At 36.1% G+C, this 20,093-nt stretch overlaps 2 protein-coding genes and 1 pseudogene across 10 annotated transcripts in view; 2 read left to right on the forward strand and 1 right to left on the reverse strand.

The window, feature by feature from the left end:
• The first annotated feature begins 173 nt into the window (after nucleotides 1-173).
• LOC113653165 (CASP8 and FADD-like apoptosis regulator) lies at nucleotides 174-11,833 on the forward strand. 3 transcript variants are annotated; one of them, XM_027162639.2, is made up of 10 exons: nucleotides 174-277; nucleotides 4,072-4,362; nucleotides 4,534-4,639; nucleotides 5,226-5,361; nucleotides 7,889-7,956; nucleotides 8,124-8,241; nucleotides 8,779-8,825; nucleotides 9,260-9,341; nucleotides 9,426-9,936; nucleotides 11,477-11,833. In XM_027162639.2, exons 2-10 carry the CDS (start codon nucleotides 4,076-4,078, stop codon nucleotides 11,604-11,606), a joined length of 1,485 nt encoding a protein of 494 aa, XP_027018440.1. In that variant the 5' UTR covers nucleotides 174-277; nucleotides 4,072-4,075; the 3' UTR covers nucleotides 11,607-11,833. The 3 variants fall into 3 exon arrangements, with proteins under 3 accessions (XP_027018440.1, XP_027018441.1, XP_027018442.1); XM_027162640.2 differs by lacking the exon at nucleotides 174-277 and adding an exon at nucleotides 331-481; XM_027162641.2 differs by lacking the exon at nucleotides 174-277 and having other exon boundaries at nucleotides 9,263-9,341.
• On the reverse strand, nucleotides 8,418-8,520 carry LOC113653169 (annotated as a pseudogene).
• Nucleotides 11,834-14,580: 2,747 nt separating the features above from the next.
• dip2a (disco-interacting protein 2 homolog A) overlaps nucleotides 14,581-20,093 on the forward strand; it is a 126,458-nt gene continuing 120,945 nt past the window's right edge. For 2 of the 7 annotated variants that reach the window (XM_027162564.2, XM_047815069.1), the window contains exon 1: nucleotides 14,593-15,150. In XM_027162564.2, coding sequence (XP_027018365.1) covers nucleotides 15,039-15,150 — 112 coding nt within the window. In that variant the 5' untranslated portion in view covers nucleotides 14,593-15,038. Of the gene's footprint in view, nucleotides 15,151-20,093 lie in introns of all 7 variants that reach the window. The other 5 variants (XM_027162562.2, XM_027162565.2, XM_027162566.2 and 2 more) reach the window with 4 other exon arrangements.

Consider the following 20,093-nt stretch of genomic DNA (forward strand, 5'->3'; position numbering starts at 1 on the left):
CTAACGAAATGCTTAGCAGGACAAAGAAAGTCAACCTGTTTTGGTTAAAGTGAGACTGGAAACGAATTTATTCCGAACCTGATGGTGATGTAGGCTTCTATTACTGTAATATAAAATGGTAGGAGTTTATAGTAAAACCACAAAGCCAAAAAGAAAATATTTTTGTGGAGGTGGAGAAAGAGGAGGAGGAGTAGGAGGAGGAGGGACTTAGTCACTTAGTCACTTTCTCTTTTCATTTACGCAATAGATGTTTTTTTTTGTCTTATTTCTTCTAAAGGTAAGGCACATATCTTTAACGCTGCTCATAATATATATATATACAATAATAAATTTGCATGATAAAAAGCATTTTTCTTTGAACGTTAGTGCTAGTTTGATAGGCGCTGTTTGTTTCCTGCATGAACAATGTGCAGCTCTGTGAAACTGAATGTCGCACTTTATTAGATCTACAGAGAAAACATTGACAAACTAGCTTTCTAAGGTAAGAAACGCTAAAAAAGCGATGTTTATCTGTGGTATAACTGTATATATATATAAATATATAACCTGTGACACGTTAAATATGCTTTAAAGTAGAAACTCCAAGCCATGAGTCTTCATGGGCGTTTTAATGACAAAATGTCGGGTCTGGACTTTATTATAGTTTTGGACTTTATTATAGTTCGAATGGATTATAGATTTGGCTCCAACATCATTGCTGTAACTGGCAATGTGTAAAAAACCTCACATATAAATGCAACAAACCATAGACCAGAATAAGAGATTATAAACCAAGGGATTAAATAAAGATTTTGTGCAACATAATACTTAGAGAGATGTTTAGCACATTTATCTATTCACTTGTTAGAGATTAAAGATTATTCATTGCTATCATGTTAATGTTAATGTACTGATTGTTTAACTAGAAATCAGGTTTAGAATAATTAAAGGCAACTTTAAGGTTAATGTCAATGTTTTTTTTGTATTATTTTATATATATATATATATATATAATTATGGTAGCTCCTCTGACAAATACATACAAATCTACCAAACAAAGAATGCTGTAAATGGAGAATTATATATATATTTATTGTGGTTAGTATCCACAATAGTTAGTGGTTAGTATCTATATGTTTGAAATATTTGACACCGTTAATGCCATGAGTTTGTTTCTGGTTAATTGACATTGATTTAATGATAGATCTTCACTGGCATATTTATCTGGTGTATTGGATTTTGTTTTCAGACCAACATTCAAATGCAGCTGATTTATTGTTAATTTTATAAAATAAGTTTTACAGTTGTTACAAAATCCATTTGCTTGATCTGATTTTCAAAACTGCTGCACAGGAATGGTTTGTTGGCAACTGTATATATCATGATGTCAATCTTGTACCGTAGAAATGTCTCAGGTATCATGTTGTATTGCAAACATTGTACTGAGACAGTGCTTATTATGCATGTTTCTCATGTTTCACATAATTTACTAAGAGAAATGCTGGTGTGAGTCAAAGAACTGTCAGAGGGATCAGTAACAGATATTAGGTTTTAGTTTTAGATTCTCAGTGCTTTCATTACAGTTTTAATGTAATAAGTGTCATGACTTGTCCATCCGTCCGTCCGTCCGTCCATCCATCCATCCATCCATCCATCCATCCATCCATCCATCCATTTTCTGAACCACCTGTCCTATGCAAGGTCACAGAGCCTTCTAAAATTTATGTCGTTAGCACATTTAACACACATATGTATGATTCCTATGTTTACTCTGTGGGTATGTTTTTGGGGGGTTTCCGTAATGTGTAACCTCTTTTAAAGATATTCAAAGTGTGAGAGGTGTTCCCTAAATTGTTTGTACAGTAGTGTGTGAATGTGTGTGATTATGAACTGTGAACTTTGACTGGAACCTCACCCAGAGTGTCTTCTTCCCTGAGTGCCTTCTGAAGGACTCCAGGTTTCAAAGTGCTACAGAAAATTGGGATAAAATAGGGATAGAAATGGATAACAAATACAAAGTTATGTTACTATGGGCCAATTGCTGTGGTGGAATTGTTGCTGTAGAGTATGACAAGAAAGGACAATTGATGTTGATGATTTTCCTATAATATCACACCATGAAGTCTTTTTCCTTCCTTTTATATTACCACAATTGGTATAAGAATAATTCATTGCTTAATAAATAAAAGTTAAATAGATACATTTGATTGTAATCACATTTGTTAAATGGGTCATGGATTTTGTGTTATATAAGATCATTGAGTACTGTACAATTATTAATTTCTCTTAAAATCCTTTAAGATTATATGTAAGTATACAATGTACAAGAGTAAATGTCTATAAAGGGAATATTGTAGTTTAGCATATCGATTGCTATTTGTCTTGCTTTTCTGGTTAGTCTTGATGGCTTACTGATAAAAGACAGTTGTAAGGAATGAACTGTTCATATTTGTGTCACTTGTATCTTTGCTGTTTTTCAGGATGTGTGGGTTTGATATCCGATCTTTTATTTCACATGTTAACCTGCCCCCGACATTTTTTTGGCATCGCTTTGATGGATTAGAGGGAAATGGTGTTTTTTTTTACAGGAATAGGAGGGTGTTCTAGTAACTCAGTTTCCGCACGGTAATTTCCTGGGAATTTTAGTTCAAGTGGCCATTACATTGAAATAAGTGGCCTTGAAATTACACTAGAGCATCTGACTGTTTCAGGTTTTACTAAGTTGCTTCACACACAGCTGCAGAATTTAAGTTCAGAGCTTTTGAGAAGGTTAAATTGTGACTACATTAAATTTATTGAATTTGAATTAAGATTTGAGTGATAAACCGTATACTTTTTTATAAGTGCTGGTTATTCTTAAACATAGCTGTATTGTGGTGAAAACAAGGCATTTTTGTTTCAGTCAGACATTTTTGAACATTTTTATTTTACATTACAATACTGGAATCTTTGCCTTTATTAACATGCAGCCTGAAATTCAGTTCTTTGGGGAAGCTGGTACTGTAATACTTTAAATTATTGTATTTTTCTTATACTTTCTAATACTATGTAAATCATATTTACTGTAGAGTTTTAAACAGCTAGTTAGACAGCTTGTTCTGGTTACATCTAAAAAAAAAAATTCTGAATTAAATAATGTCACAATAGTTCAGTTATACTTATTTCTTATGTTGATTTTCTAAATCTAGAGAATTTTTAAAAGCCTGAATCTGAGACCATTTCTTGAAGTCAAACCAAATGTGCTAATACAGGGGTTCATTGGCAGTGACAACAGATGACAGTTGATCAAAGATGTCTTATAAGCATCTTTATGTCTGGTTAGGCTGTGCAACTTACACTATATACAACTGACAAGAAACGTTACCTATTATTTCCTTTATTTACATTTGTAGTGAGATAGCAACTGATTTGCAAGAGTTTCTCAACAGTTTGAACAGCAGTAGTGATAGATAGATAGATAGATAGATAGATAGATAGATAGATAGATAGATAGATAGATAGATAGATAGATAGTTAGTTAGTTAGTTATTGTAAAGAACATTACTGTTAGATTGGGCTATGTAGATCCCTTTACATTACCTGCCAGACCAGGCACTTAAAAAAACTGAATCAAAACCAAAAAAGCCCCACCACTTCTATAGTTTTTTAACATTTCAGTGGAAAACATTGGTGACTTATTTATAGCCATGACCTATTTAAATCGACCCATTTAAAAGGATCTGCTTTTGCTTTTCCGTCATGTCAGCTGTTAATTCGGACTTTCGTAAGTGAGGAATTTTACATACAGTAACTAGACTTTCAAAAATTGTAGCTGATTGTGAAGTACTGACTAAACAAGCTAACCTGTACAATGCTTGTTCAATGTTAACTTCTTCCAGTTTAAGGCTCGGCTGATTTAGTTTATATTCAAATTTGTATTAAAACTTTTACTTTCTTTACACATTTAATTTGGATAACAGAGACCCAAAAAGCTTGGATTCACCGATGGGATTTAGCTTGGATCAAAGTGAATATGGTGTATATTAGATGAGTGTACTGAATTTTTGTTGGTGTAATCCAGTGTACAGACTGTAGTTTTACTCTCTATTTCAGAAGGATGTCTTTGACAATGCAGCACGCCATCAACCAAATAGTGGAGGAGCTCAGTCCGGAGGAGTGTAAACGTTTGTCGTACCTGTGTAGGGAATTTCACAGTGAGCGATGCACCACCAACATAAAAGAAATGCTTCAGTCATGCATTGACCAGGGGAAAAATCCTCAGCCCTTTCTGATAGAGCTGATGCTCAGGATGAGGCGATATGATTTACTCTACAACGTGCTAGGCATCAGAAGGAAAGACGCGGAGCTGTTCTTGGAAAACGGTCGTGCTGTGTCAGAGTACAGGTACTTTAAACATTATCATTTATATCAAACCAAATACCTATGAATTTTTAATCTGTACATAGAGAATATAGCCTTGGGAATATTTACCAAATAATTTATCCAAAGGAAACAATGATGTGCACCATTGACTCCTATTAGTATCTGAATGCTCCAACAATGTTCATCTTTAAGGGTACTAATGGCTGACTTGAGCGAGGACTTCGGATCGGACGATTTGAGCTCGTTAATTTTCCTGCTCAGAGGAACCCTTCCTAAAGAGAAAGTGGAAAAATGTGAGGTAAAATAAAAATAAGTTGAAATATATCTGTATCTGACCTCCATGGATGTCATTTATTTGCACCTGATTTTAGTGTTTAGAGCTTCTCAAAGAAAGTCCTGCTCTAGGGTGAGTTCCTGCTTCTCAGGAAGTCTTATGAAATATATTAAGCTAAAAAAAATCCCTGATATTATATTATCTTTCTCAGGGACTGTCTAAAACAGAACTAAAGAAAAAAAACAGTAAAAAGAATATTTAGGATAAAAACATCATTTTAAGTGTACAACAAACTAAACATTCCACAAATAAGAAGAGTGACTGTACATATACATGACTCATATACACACACATTGCTATATGTAATAGAAGAGGCAAAGCTATCAAGGGTATAGAGTTAAATTTAGCTGAAAGGTGAGTGAAAATGCAATGGGAACCAAAATATTTGCAATGGATCTGCTTGTGGAAAATGTCATAACTTACACAATGTGCTTGAGACAATTTATTATTATAGAATGTAGCACAGTACACTATTACCGTTTAAGACGCCACTCTCGTGACAGTAATAATGTTTTTTCACATGGTTTTGATCACATGGCCTTCTTCATAGTGTTTCCTGGATGTGGTTGTGGAATTAGAGAAGTTGGATCAGATCTCCAGCACCAGGATGGAAGTGATGGAGAAATACCTGATAGCCATCCACCGTGTCGACCTGGCCAAGAGACTCAGTCAGTACCAGAACAAAGGTGAGAAATACCCCAGTGTCATGGCATTACAGTAACTGCAGTATTGACCATTGCCCACACAGTCTGCAGATAAATGTGTCAAATAAGGGGAATAAATGACACCTGTGCTAAGCTAAACATACTCACTTCCCTTTTCCCTGTTGTCAGTTCCTCAGTTTAGGTTTCGTGACATAAAGTCAGAAGTTTCTTATGAATCAGATGACATTTTTTGCATATTTTACAGAAACAAGTTGTAAATACTTTCACACTTGGTCACTCTCGGAAGTCACTTTATAGGAATTTCATTGTTACTTTTACTGCTCGGTTGTATTTCCTAAAAGATGTACAAGGGTGGTCGACAATATAAAAATAGTAAGATATAGTATCCAATGTGATTGATATGCCACTGTAGTATAGTGTAGTATGAGTAGAGTGAAGTATAGTAGAATAGAATAAAGTAGAATAGTATAGTATAAAGTAGCATAGAGTAAAATAGAATAAAGTAGAATAGTATAGTATAAAGTAGCATAGAGTAAAATAGAATAAAGTAGAATAGTATAAAGTAGTGTATAGTCTAGTAAAGTACAGTAGAATTGTACAGTATATAGTAGTGTAAAGTATAGTAGTATGGAGTAAAGTAGAATAATAGAGTAGTGTAGAATAAAACAGAGTAGAATTGTACAGTATAGAGTAAAGTATAGTAGTATTGAGTAAAGTAGAATAGTATAGTATATGGTACTGTAAAGTTAAATAAAATAGAACCGAGTAGAACAGTATAGTATAAAGCAGTGTAGAGTCTAGTAAAGTAGAGTAAAATTGTGCAGTATAGCAGTATAGAGTAAAGTAGAATAATATAGTAGTGTAGAGTAAAATAGAATAGAGTAGAATAATACAGAATAGAGTAATGTAGCATGTAGTGTATTAGTGTAGAGTCAAATAGAATAAAGTAGAATAGTCCAGTATAGAGTAGTGTAAAATAGCGTAGAGGAGAATAGTATAGTTTATAGTGTAGAGTTGAATAGAGTAGTATAGAGTAGCATGAAGTATAATAGTATAGAGTACAGTAGAGTAGTATATATTAAAGTATAGTGTAGTATCTTATAATGTGATTGGTTAGTGGCGTGTAATTAAATCAGCATAGCAACTATACACTCATCAGCTCACTTTCGTAGTAACACCCATTAATTAAATCTCCACCTTAAAGTTCATCTTCAAATTGAACTCCCAAAACCAGTCTGTCATTCTCTTCTAATGTGTTTTCGTTGAAAGTGTTTTACCCACAGAAAAGCCACTCATTAGATATATCTGTTTTATCGCTCTATATCATTTCTATATGAATTCTCATGAATTAAAACCCACCAACCAACATGCCACAGTCAAGGTTATGTGCATCACAAGATTTTCTGCTATGATATGAATGTCTGATTAGCATTCTCAAACTCTTCTCATACAACATTTTCTTGGCATTTAGTTTATGTAAGTGAGGTTTTATTTTTCTTTACAGGAATGCATGGTTACGCACACACTTGATCTCATGTCTATCTTTGGCATCAAAATCCTAGCAGACAACAGCAGGCGTGATGAATTAGATTTTAAACCCTGGCATCTCAAACATTTGACCAGTAATTTGAATACACCGACATATCCATATATGGTAATCAGATTTCTTTTGGTATCTTCTAACCATTTCCAAACACCCTATTGGTTAATCAGTAAAAACTGAAAATAACATTTTGGTTTACATTTACAGCATTTGGCAGACGCCCTTATTCAGAGCGACGTACATAAGTGCTTAAATCTCTAACATTGTTGTTAATGTTGGCTCACTAGGTTACATACTTAAGATACCATGAGTTTAAAACATTTGTTCAAAGTTACAATGAAAAACTGTCAAAGGTTTTTTACTTATTTATTTACATTTACGACATTTAGCAGACACCCTTATCCAGAGTGACTTACAACTGAGCAACCGAGGGTTAAGGGCCTTGCTCAGGAGCCCAGCAGTGGTAGCTTGGTGGACCTGGGTTTCGAACCCATGAGCTTCCGATCAGTAGCCCAACACCTTAACCACTGAGCTACCACATCCCATTATTTATTTTTAAATGCAAAATATAAGAAAAGAAGTGCTAGTTAAAGTGTTTCATGAATAAGTAGGTCTTCAACCTACTTCCAACAGCACACAATGAGCACGATTACATTTTGTGTGATTTATTTTGTAGTTGCTGCTTTTATTTAGGTTTAAGATTTAGACTTGTTTTCATGGCTGGGGATTTTATTGACATTATAGACTGCTCATTAGCTATATAAAGATATGTAAAGTCATTTGTCATATATTTAGACATTCGGACTGTAACAGAGTGGTTTTAAAGGGTTTCATTCATAAGTTTTGGTTTCCCTTGATGCAAAAAAAAAAGCGGTTTGCTCCATTCGTCTCTACTCATATCCTCTAACGTCACTGAGGTTTTACATTTGTATTTTCCGGCTTAGTTCCATGCCCATGATTCAGAAACTAAATTATTCTTCTTGTTATTCTTATTATTATTATTAGCTGGAACACGAAGCCCTGCCACAGTAAAGCCAAGAGACGAGCGTCAGTCTCAGTGTAGAGCTGCAACGGTGAGTAAAAACGACAACCCTGAAATTTCCCCCTAATCGTATACTACCCCAAGCCTAAAAGTGCCTGCCTTTTTATATGATTATATTATTGACCGTGTCTTAGTCATATACTGTCGTAATAACCTATAAACCTAATAATAAAACCTATTTCTGTCCTCTAAACTCAGAACTGCAAACCAGCACACACCAACTCTATACCCTTACCACCTATTTCCCCTCTAACTCACACTTCGGCTGCATTTCCCCCCGAACTCGGCTGCACCAGGAAGCCCACCACAGCCTGCAGTGAGTTTGGACAAGAATCATCAAGTTTTTTGCATCAAATATGTATAAAGATGCCATAATCCACTTTATATCCAATGTAGTATCTATGCAGTATTGTACATAAAATATTCAATTAGTCAATTTTACAACAAAAATAAAATTCGGTTGAATATATACAGTATTTTTAAAAAAGCATGGCCGATTCCCACATCTGGCGAATTCGCAGGGGTCAGCACCGCTGGAGTGCAATGGCTAAACCTCGCCCTGGGTAAGCCACCTTATTGATCATGGTATATCCCCTGACTCCGGCTGTGCTGACCCCTGCCAATTCCCCAAATGTGGGAATCTCGACTGCACAATTTCTGGTAGAAGGGGAGAGCATGAACGCAGTCCCTCACTACCAGACATTATTCAGTTGAGATTCTTATGTTCAGGGTTGCTTAAAAAAGAAGATTCAAAAGATTTGCTAAACACATCAATTAGTCAAAGATTTAATGAGTGTTTCGTATTTTGGAAAATTCTTTCATTTTTTAAAAGCTTGATCATTTTGTTTTCCAGTTAACACCAAAGAACTGCCGTGTCTCTCACCCAGAAGACCCAGAGAGGTAATAAACACTGCATATTTTTATATATATATATATATATATATATAATTAAATTAAACCTAATTAAATAGGTTAGTATAATTTAAATAAATAATACTAGCTAGATACTCTAAAATGGAAAAATATAACCAAAGAATATGTAGAAGTGAAGAGGGATATTTGAGTGTGTGAGAATTCAGCTATTTTCATTTATTAATTTATTCAAGAAGGAAATAAGCAAAGCAATATATCAAGCAGCGGACAATAATTCAGCAAAATGCACAGAGTAGAGGTGTAAAAGCTAGGGTAAGTGCAGATCTGATGCAGTTTGCCAAACTGGTTTCCAAATACTTCCCTGACTGGTAGTTAATCTAGCTCTGTTAACTTTTAGCTATGTGTAGTTACAGCAATTTGGAGACACATTTGTCTCACTCCACCCTTCTGTGTTTGCTCAGCAGTGGCAGGAGGATGTGTACCGGATGCATTGCAAGCCTCGTGGATTGTGTCTGATCATAGACTGTGTTGGCAATGAAGGAGGTGAGGAATTATGATTTCTGTTGAATTATTGTATATTCCAGACTATAAGAAGGTGCTAAAGCTTCCTGAATTATGTCCCTACAGCCCATCTTGAGCAGTTATTTTCAAAACTTCACTTCCGCGTGATCCATCACATGTTACTGAGTGTCAGAGACATCCGTTCCTGCCTGTACCACATCTCCAGACAGACCGAACATTCCAAAATGGACGCCTTCGTCTGCTGCATCATCAGCCGTTCCTGCTCATCCCAGCTACTTGGCACCGACCTATACACCCCGGGAATTGACCTGAACGACGTCCGACAATTTTTCGCGCCTGAATCCTGCCCGGGATTGACAGGAAAACCCAAACTCTTCTTTATCCAAAGCTATGAAACTTCAGAGTCCTCAAACGTCATAGGTTTCACAGATTACCAGGACGGAGAGCTGGAGACAGACAGCCCTTTTCAATACCGCTTCAGGAGGGAGGTCGTGCCGGAGGACGCAGATGTATTCTGGAGTCACTGCTGGACTAATGACAAGCAGCTTGAGGAGAATAGTCATCACTCGGTGTATTTACAGTCCCTGAAAGAGGCTTTACTCGATGGACAGAAGAGGTCAGTATTTGGATACTCTATAAAAATGCATTTTAAATTAATTAGTCTTCAAAGGCCATGAATTTTAATAATTATCGTATCTTAGTAAATATTAGTTGTAGTGTTACACTGTTCATTTGTAAATGAATGTAATAAATAGTGAAAGCATCACTACGTTAAATCACAAGTACTACCAAGATACTTCAAATTGTACTAGAGTAATGTTTTGTTGTTGTTGCTGCTGATATTGATTTGAACACTTGATTTCTGGCTTCTCTAGTTCATTATTTGGCAGCTTTAGAGATCCTTTTTTGGATTTTACCTTGGCCAATTTCTCAGAATGAAGAATGAAGCTAGACAAGAAAATCTTTTCACAATTACTATCTGCACTCTGCCTTCTTCCACATATATGATCTCACAGAGAGTTGACCAATAGAAGAGATCATCCATCCATCCATCCATCCATCCATCCATCCATCCATCCATCCATCCAGTCATCCATCTCTTGTTCAGAGAGCACAGCCTAAGACTTCCTGCATTAACAGGATTCAAACTTGTGGAACTAAACACAAATAAAAATTTGTTCAGAAGTGTTAATATAATGTTGTATTGTAGATGCAGAAGTCAGGACTGTTGAACAAGTGCATACAAGTGCACACTTACTAAGTGTGTTTGTTAGGTATACATATTGGATTTGTAGTTAGTACACCAGGCAGGGGTCAAAATGGTGAGAGGAAGAGAATCAGAAAGAGTTGTAACACTGATAAAACCTTGGGAAGTCTGGGAACTTCCAGATTCTGACAGATAACAGAAGTGAAACTTCATGAGAACAGGATGTTTTGACCATTTAAGGATAAAGTGGATGGAGAAATTAGATTATATACAGATAACAGTGTATGGAGGCTCAACAGAAGGGAGGGTATGGCATGTATGACTGTAAATACGTCTGTAACAGGGTGTAATACATTTACATTTAGTGCATTTGGCAGACGTCCTATCCAGAGTGACGTACAAAAGTGCTTTGAAGACTCTATCAGTGAATTCATCAACACTGATTCACTAGGTTACAGACTTAGGATACCATCAACGTAAAACTCTGTTGGGAGGAAATATAGCACACACACACACATATATATATTTTTAAAAAAAAAGAAATCCATAAAAAACAAAAACGGAAAATAAGAGCTAGTTTAAGTCTTTCAGGAAGAGGTCTTCAGCCCTCATTGGAAGACAGCCAGTGACACAGCAGTTCAGACATCTAGAGGAAGTTCATTCACCCGATCCGATCCTAACCCTAACCCTGCCCTGTGGGTGTTTTGAGGGTTTCTACCACATGCTATGGTTTCCTACCCAGTCTAAAGACAGGTGTTGTACGCTGATAGGTAACAAGACATGGAACAATTTAGACATGCCATTGTCCCCTGGAATAGATGGATATATGAGTGGATGGATAACAACAACAGCAACAACAACAATAATAATAATATTAATAATAATATGGCTGGAACAGTATTCCACTGTGTTATACACTAATGCTGACATTAAGTCTGTTCTGTTGCAGGAGGATTCATCTGGTTGACCTTCACATGGCAGTGAATCGAGCAGTGTATGCTCATAACAGCAGCCAACCAGGATTAACGTATCACATCAACCTCAGACACACGCTGCGCAAAAGCGCCTATCTCACCTGAGTATCATATTCATATATGAGGAACAAGACTGCGTATTATTTTGATCCAAACACGAAGTCCATCCACACGAGGGCGCTGTAGTAATATTATTTTTATAATTATTTTTCAAGCAACTAAGTTATTGAATTCCTAGCATTTCAACAAAATGGCAGCATGTAAATTTTTTATTTTTTTTTTATTTTATTTATTTATTTATTATTTTTAATAAATGAATTATGTTTATTGTTTGAAGATTTTGTAGTAATATATATAGAATAGAACGGGGCATAGAAGTCTTTATTATCGCCACATATACATTACAGCTCAGTGGAATTTTGTTCTTCACATACCCCAACTAAGATGATACAGTGCCCCTGGAGCAGGGAGGGTTGAGGGCCTTGCTCAAGGGCCCAGCAGTGGCAGCTTGGCTGTGCTGTTATTATTATTATTATTATTATTATTATTATTATTATTATTATTATTATTATATATTTTAGACCACAATAATACATTTTTAGTTTCATTCATTCCAAATAGCCTTAACCAGTTGAGCCACCACTGCCACCATATATTATTATTATTATTATTATTATTATTATTATTATTATTATTATTATATTTTAGACCACAATAATACATCTTTAGTTTCATTCATTCCAAATCGCAGCTCATATATCAAAGCCATATTTCATTTTCATAAACATTTTTTTGTATAGCAATTTTTGTTAAATTTCCTATAAAATATAACGACCCATAGCATTAAATATAATTGACAGTTAACTAGATTTCAAGAGTTTACAGTATATTTATTGTATAATCAACATATTTAATGCACTCAGTGCAAAGTCTCCTCAGCTTTTTCTTCATGTGCATAGATGTGTTGTGGCATATATTCATACATATATTCATCTATAAACTATTAATATATTATGGAATGTAATGCAATAGTATCCATTGCATTGTACATACAGTGGGTTGCGCTTGTGTGTTATTAGATAGAGATCATGTATTTTATTGCAACAGAAGTACCACAAAATATGATTAAAAAAAGGTGTAGAAGACAGTAGTGAGTCCAGCTATACTGTGTGGGTTAGAGACTGTAGCAGTGAGGAAAATACATGAGGCACAGATGGAGGTAGCAGCGATGAGGATGTTGAGGTTCTCTTTAGGAGTGACGAGGATGGACAGGATTAGAAACGAGCACATAAGAGGGACAGCTCTGGTTCGCTCTTTAGGGACGAGGTCAGAGAGACTAGATTGAGATGGTTTGGACATGTACAGAGGAGGGAGATGGTTATGTTGGTAGAAGGATGTTGGAGATGGAGCTGCAGGTAAGAGGTCAAGAGGAAGGACAAAGAGGAGATATATGGATGTGTTAAAAGAGGACATGAAGGTAATTGGTGCAAGAGCAAAGGATGTTGAGGATAGAGTTAGATGGAAGCTGATGATTCGCTGTGGCGACTCCTAGTGGGAAACAACGGAAGAAGAAGAAGGAGAAGAAATACCACCTGATGGTTACTTAAGATTTTCTTTTGCCATAAAAAGCATTCTGATCTGATTATTTGTAGTATATCAGTACATGGACAGTTCTCACATATTAAACTGTTAAATACATATTTGTTATAGATTTGTTGTAAATTGTTATAAATGCACTACAGTTTCTAAAACTATGTTTCTATTTAAAAGAAGATCTGTGTTATACAATAATATAAAAATTTACTCAAAAATTGTAGAAAGTCATTATATAATGAAGTTATTGAAGCTATTAAATGGGAAATAAAATATGGATAAAACACATGTATGCACACACACACACACATCAATTCTTTCTCTCTTTCTTTCTGTCTTTCTTTCTTTAATTCATTATTTTTCTCTTTCTTTCTTACACTTTTTTGTAAGTTTGTAAACCAATTGAGTTTTATAAACTAATTGGTTCATTTATAATTCAATTCAATTCAGTTTATTTCCATAGCTCTTTTAACAATTCACATTGTCACATTATGTCAGCTTTACATAAATATAGAAACAGAATAAAAAATAAGTTTAAAATTAATCTATTTACTATTTATCTCTAACATCTTTCCCTAATGAGAAGCCTGAGGTGATGGTTATAAGGAAAAACTCCCTGAGATGATATGAGGAAGAACAAGACTCAGATAGGAAGCTTAACCTTATTTGGGTGACACTTTACAGTAAATAATATATAACTCATTATTAATATATTATTCACTCGTTGCTATATTATATATTATTGTATAATAATGTATAACTCATTATTAACACTCTACCAGCTTGATGCAGTTATTATCTTCTGTAAGTTCTGCTCATTCTAAAAGCAGAAATCTACAGGTAACTCTGGTAGTTTATTATTATGTTGGTTTGTAGAAGCCAACATTCTGTTTTGCTTATTCTTCTTGCACAATTTGCTGCTCCTCCTAGGGCTTTCGAGCCATATGCACCAAAATGGGATATGTCATAGACCCTATCTACACCAAACTCAGCTAACTTCTTTAAGGTAATACTCTGGACAAAGGTTTAAATTGGTGTATTTTCTGTTTTCCTGCAAAAACCTTCCACAACATTGACATGTCAAAACACTCACCACAATGAGGGGAACTGAGTCATGGGTATTCGGATGACGTCACATGCTTGTATCTACTCGCCTCCTAAAGTATTGGCACCCTAGCATACCGGCCTTTGGGAATACTTGCTCCGACAAGCCAACATCACAGTTTTTCACAACAAACTTTACAAATCTAGTTATTATTATTAGTAGTAGTAGTATTAGTATAATTATTATTAGTAGTAGTAGTTTTATTATTTTTATTATTATGTATTAATATGATCATTTATTGTTATTGGTATTATTTATTATTATTTATTATTATTATTATAATGTTGTTGTTATTGTTATATATTAATATTGCCATTTATTATTATTATTATTATTATTATTATTATTATTATTATTATTAAACCAGGATACTCAGGTGAATCTAACTGAAGTGAAAGCAGTTAATGGAGACTGGAAAGAGATATAAACATAAAGAAGATTAGAGACTTTTATACTGACCACACTAATAATAATATTTACATGTGTATTATGCTCACAGTGCCGATAGTGGGCGCTAACGCTGTGCTCAGAAGGCGCGTGTAAACGGTGCGCAGAGAGCTCGGGAGCGCGCGTGTGCCTCGTGAGCGCGCCGTGCCCGCGCTGCGCCCAGTCAGTCCGGAGCTGCTGCTGCTGTCGCCGGTTCCGCTGTAATGTAACGCCGAATGGAGGCGTGCTGAGGACTGAATTAAAGCGAAGCAGTCTGCTGCTCAGGACGACCTCTGTGCTGCAGTGGATTGTAAAGCTCGCCTATGCATTTGTGCCGTATGCGGTAACCCCAGCACTCAGGCGTGATTTGCACCAGTCGGGTCTCCATAACGCAAGACGCACCGGACACCTTCATGGCCGAGCGCAACTCCAGCGGATTGATGATGATGATGATGATGATGGAGCCGAGCCTCCCGGCTGAGGTGCGAGAGAAGCTGGCTGAGCTTGAGCTGGAGCTGTCTGAAGGTAAAGTTACACACACACACACACACACACACACACACACACACACACACACACACACACACACACACACACACACACACACACTCTCTGCATTCACCCCTGCTGCATGTTGTACTAGATGATGAAGGTCAGCAGTTCCTCAGATCTTTTATGTGTCTCCATATCTATAAAGTCCATCCAGAAAGGCATGAAGGTAAACTTGTGCTCAGGAGGTGTGACGTTGATGTTGGCTGTGAACGTCATAACTGTGTTCTCTCTCTCTCTCTCTCTCTCTCTCTCTCTCTCTCTCTCTCTCTCTCTCTCTCTCTTTATCTATTTTTTCTCTCTCTCTCTCTCTCTCTCTCTCTCTCTCTCTCTCTCTCTCTCTCTCTCGCTCTCCATTTTCTCTTTCTCCCTCTCTCTCCATTCTCTCTCTCTCTCTCTCTCTCTCTTTCTTTCTTTCTCTCTCTCTCTCTCTCTCTCTCTCTCTTTCTCCATTCTTTCTCTCTCTCTCTCGCTCTCCATTTTCTCTTTCTCCCTCTCTCTCCATTCTCTCTCTCTCTCTCTCTCTCTCTCTCTCTCTCTCTCTCTCTCTCTCTCTCTCTCTCTCTCTCTCTCTGTGTGTGTTTCATTTAAAAGCCCAGGGAGATTTTTTAGATCAGATTAAACTGATTAAACCAATACAGGTAAGTTATCTGATTCACTGAGTGCAGAAAACATTCCATGAATTTCCTGATCTTTTCTGATCGTTTAGCGAACACACTATGTGAGAAACTGCTCAGGCTCGGCACCCAAGCAGATCAGCAGATTCTACAGATATGTGCTGAATAACCCGCTGCATTCCCACGGTTATGCAAACGCTCCAACTTAAACAACTGCACTGAGATTTGCATGATCAGCTGTAGCCTCTGGTTTGACCAGATCTTCAGCTTTAACCCAACACAGTTCCTCCTGTGCAGAAGTTAAACACGTTTTATACGTGATTTGTTTGGTGTTTTGATGTACATAGATTAGTCAGCTTTTTCATGATCTTCTGGGTGACATGGTGGTACATGTTGGTAGTGTTCTTCCCTCACAGCTCTTCTGGCTCAGGTTCAAACCTCAGCTCAGGTTTCAGACTTTCACATGTTCTCCCTATCTCTGTAGGGGTTTTCTCTGGGTTCTCAGGTTTCCCTTCACATCTTAAACATGCTGGTAGGTGGTGTTTTTTTTTGCCCCTAGGTTGTAATCTGTGTATGAATGTGTGTGGGCATAATGCTGAGATCTGAGAACTTATCCAGTGTGTAATCTCACCTCACACTCAGTATTCCTGCGATAGGTTCTGGATCCACCACCACCATGACAAGTGGTTACTAAGGATGACTGAATGTTTGGGCAATTTCTGGAGCTGGTCTGGTTTGGATAGATGGTTAATACTGTGAAGTAGAGTAGATTAGAGTATATTATGGTATGGTATAGTATGCTGTAGATTTTTCCATGGGGCTGGGGGTTAGTCAGTATTTTATTAGGGATAGTTGTTTGTTTGTAGCGGATTATTCGAATTTATAATAATCCTTGGGTTTCAATTGGGTCCTCTGGCATTTCCTGGGATTATAGTCTTTTTTCTGTGTTTTCCTTTGTATTTTCCACTGGAACTTTATATTGGTTTGTCTTTTTCTATGGCTTCTTGACTTCTGAGGTTCATCAACTGTTATTGGTGTTTGTTGGGGTTACCTCTATAAGGGGATAATTTAGTTTATTTGGATAAACTGTGAGTCAGCATTGTTTTTTGGTTTAAAAATCTTTTGAAATGAATACATAACATTTTTCTTGTTTGCTCACATCCTTGGATATATAATATGTGTCTTATCTGTATTCGATAAAATATTATTTTGTCCATAAACTTCCACTGAATTGCAGTGACTTTTTTTACATTGATCATCTTTTAGCTACATTATTTTTGAGTTGTAGAGATGATTGAAATAATAATAATAATAATAATAATAATAATAATAATAATAATAATAAGGAGAAGAAGAAGAAGAAGAAGTAAAGGCTTTAGCATTTGAGTCACTTCCTCCATTATAGCTTCAAATATATATGACTTCACTCCTGGGATGACAGGTTTATCTTTCAGCACTAGCAGGAGTTTGTCTGCTTCCGCCTCCTCTAATGAGCGAGTGGCTTCCACTGCTGAGTGCAGGAAATACTTCATAGAGAAATACATTCAAATTCCTGTTTCATGTTGCCTTTAAGTTTCTCAGTTTTGCATTATCGTGGCTTCTGTGTGGACACGATAAAGATCAGCCCATATACACGATTAGCTACACTAAACTTTCTCTTAGTATCTCGTAAGATGATGTGTGTTTACATTTTACACTTTTAGCTACACTAGCATCAACATACGTAAAGCATGAGCGGTTTTCTCTGTTTACATTTTACACGAATGGCCACACTAACTTGATCTTTAGTCTGTTGTATTTAGTGTGTTGTGCTGTGTTTTCTTTTAACACAGTTAAACTAGCTTCAGTATGAGTGTGAGGTGTTGTATCGTGTAAACATTTTGCACAATTAGCTACACTATCTTGATTTTGAGTGTGAGCTGTTGTTCTCTGTACACGTTTTACACTGTTAGCTACACTAGCTTGACTTTCAATGTGAGGTGTTGTGCTATGTACACGTTTTACACTGTTAGCTACACTAGCTTGACTTTCAGTGTGAGGTGTTGTGCTATGTTCATTTTTTACACTGTTAGCTACACTAGTTTGAGATTCAGAGTGAGCTACTTTAGCTTCAAAATGAGTGTGAAGTGTTTTTCTCTGTGTACTTTTTACACTGTTAGCTACACTAATGTAGTCGTTTTACCCAAGATCTTTAGTCTGATTTGTTGTTCTGTGTTTACAGTGTTTTACACTGTTAGCTACACTAGCTTGACTTTCAGTGTGAGGTGTTGTGCTATGTTCATTTTTTACACTGTTAGCTATACTAACTTGACTTTGAGCCTGAGGTGTTGGGCTGTATCATTAGCTACTGTATCTTGCTCTTGAATGTTAGATGCTGTTAAATGCTGTGTTTACTTTTTAAACCATTAACTACTTTTAGTCTGAGGTGTTGTGCTTTGTTCACTTTTTACACTGTTAGCTATGCTAGTTTGACATTCAGAGTGAGCTACATTAGCTTCAAAATGAGTGTGAGGTGTTTTTCTCTGTGTACTTTTTACACGATTAGCTACACTCATGTACGGTAGTCTCTTTAGCCAAGATCTTTAGTCTGAGTTGTTGTTCTGTGTTTACTTTTTACACTGTTAGATACACTAACGTGACCTTGAGCCTGAGGTGTTGGGCTGTATCATTAGCTACTGTATCTTGCTCTTGAATGTTAGATGCTGTTAAACTGTGTTTACTTTTTAAACCATTAACTACTTTAGCTTGACTTTTAGTGTGAGGTGTTTCCTTGTGTTTACTTTTTAGCTACAGCACAAGTGTCATTTGTTGTACTGTATGAAAAAGTAAACAAAACCATGTGTTTATGTTTGTATCTGATGGTGAAAGCAACAGCTTTCACAGGTTTGGTTAAGGAAATTTTAATTTTAAGAACAAGGTGCACCAGATAAATTCTTGATGTAAATTGCTTGCAAATGATCATCGTTCAAATGGATATCTCAGGTGATCAAACTTTGCTGTGTGGTTTTACTTGTTTTTTGTCTATGAAGCATGCCGCTGTGACTTCATATTGTGTATTCATGTTTTTTGCAGCAAGGCTTGAACAACAAAACAGGGATGATGTGTGAAATGTATTAATATCTTCATCTGGGAGCAGACAAGCGCTGGGAAATATTACATGAATTTAATAATAATAATAATAATAATAATAATAATAATAATAATAAAAATAATAATAATGTTATACACTTATTCAGTCATTTATTTTTTTCTCACTTGACACTGGAACTTCACTGGGCTTTAAGTGTGTGTTTAATACACTACACCACTGGGAACCTGGGAAGGAACATGGGAATGGGATGTTGTAAAGTGGACTATAACAAACTTCTTTCCGTCAAGTAATGAAGAACAGCTGCATTCCAGAAATAACCGCTGTCACATGCCATGTTGACGCCACCCTCACAGATGTTTATGTCTGTTGAGGTAACAGTTTATGAAGGTGTTCGATCATCCAGCTTGGGTAGGAGTGAGTACAGGAATATTGAGAACTTGGAGAAGGTTCCTACTCATCTCAGGAGCACCATCACTTCTATTGCATTGATTACATTTAAGTTGAATGCCCTGAACACGGAGAGGCGATTTTTAATGGTTAACTTCTTTTAAGTGGCTGATTTTGCAATTGAAGAGAATTTTCTAGAGAGTTTGTATCACTTTGATTCAGGAAGCTCTCTGTGTTATGTAGTATTATAACTTCACAACAAAAATAACATTTAAATGACATTAAATATCTATTTAAGAAAAGAAATAAAAAAAAAGTTATATATTATGGTACTACCCGTGCTGTTATATGAAACTAATGCACACTTTTTGACCAATCAGCTTCGAGCATTCTTCATTATAAGAAAAATGAATCAACACCTTCTGACCAATCAGGATAAAACATTCTACAGTGTTGTTATGAAACAGAGCATAGAACATTCTAACAAAAAACAGCACAAGCATGCTACAATTCTTTAGTGTAGATTATTTTTATTGTTGTTGAAATGTATAAGACGTCATTCTCCATGCAGCTGGCTGGATAATGATGAGAAACGAAAAGATCGCTGCATGTACGTCCTCCTGCTGTGACCCACATTGTGTGTGATTAGCTATGGGACTGGAGCAGGAGAAGACCTCATTTCTGCCAGCTTTAGCATGTTTTACTGTTACTGTCTATTCTATTGAGAGAGACAGCGAGACAGGAATAGCAGCAGAATACATCAGCCAGTACTAACATTTCCAGCAGTACTGTTATTTTTCCTCTCGGATATAAGAACTCATATG

This window comes from Tachysurus fulvidraco, chromosome 6, assembly GCF_022655615.1.
Source record: "Tachysurus fulvidraco isolate hzauxx_2018 chromosome 6, HZAU_PFXX_2.0, whole genome shotgun sequence".
Classification (NCBI taxonomy): domain Eukaryota; kingdom Metazoa; phylum Chordata; class Actinopteri; order Siluriformes; family Bagridae; genus Tachysurus; species Tachysurus fulvidraco.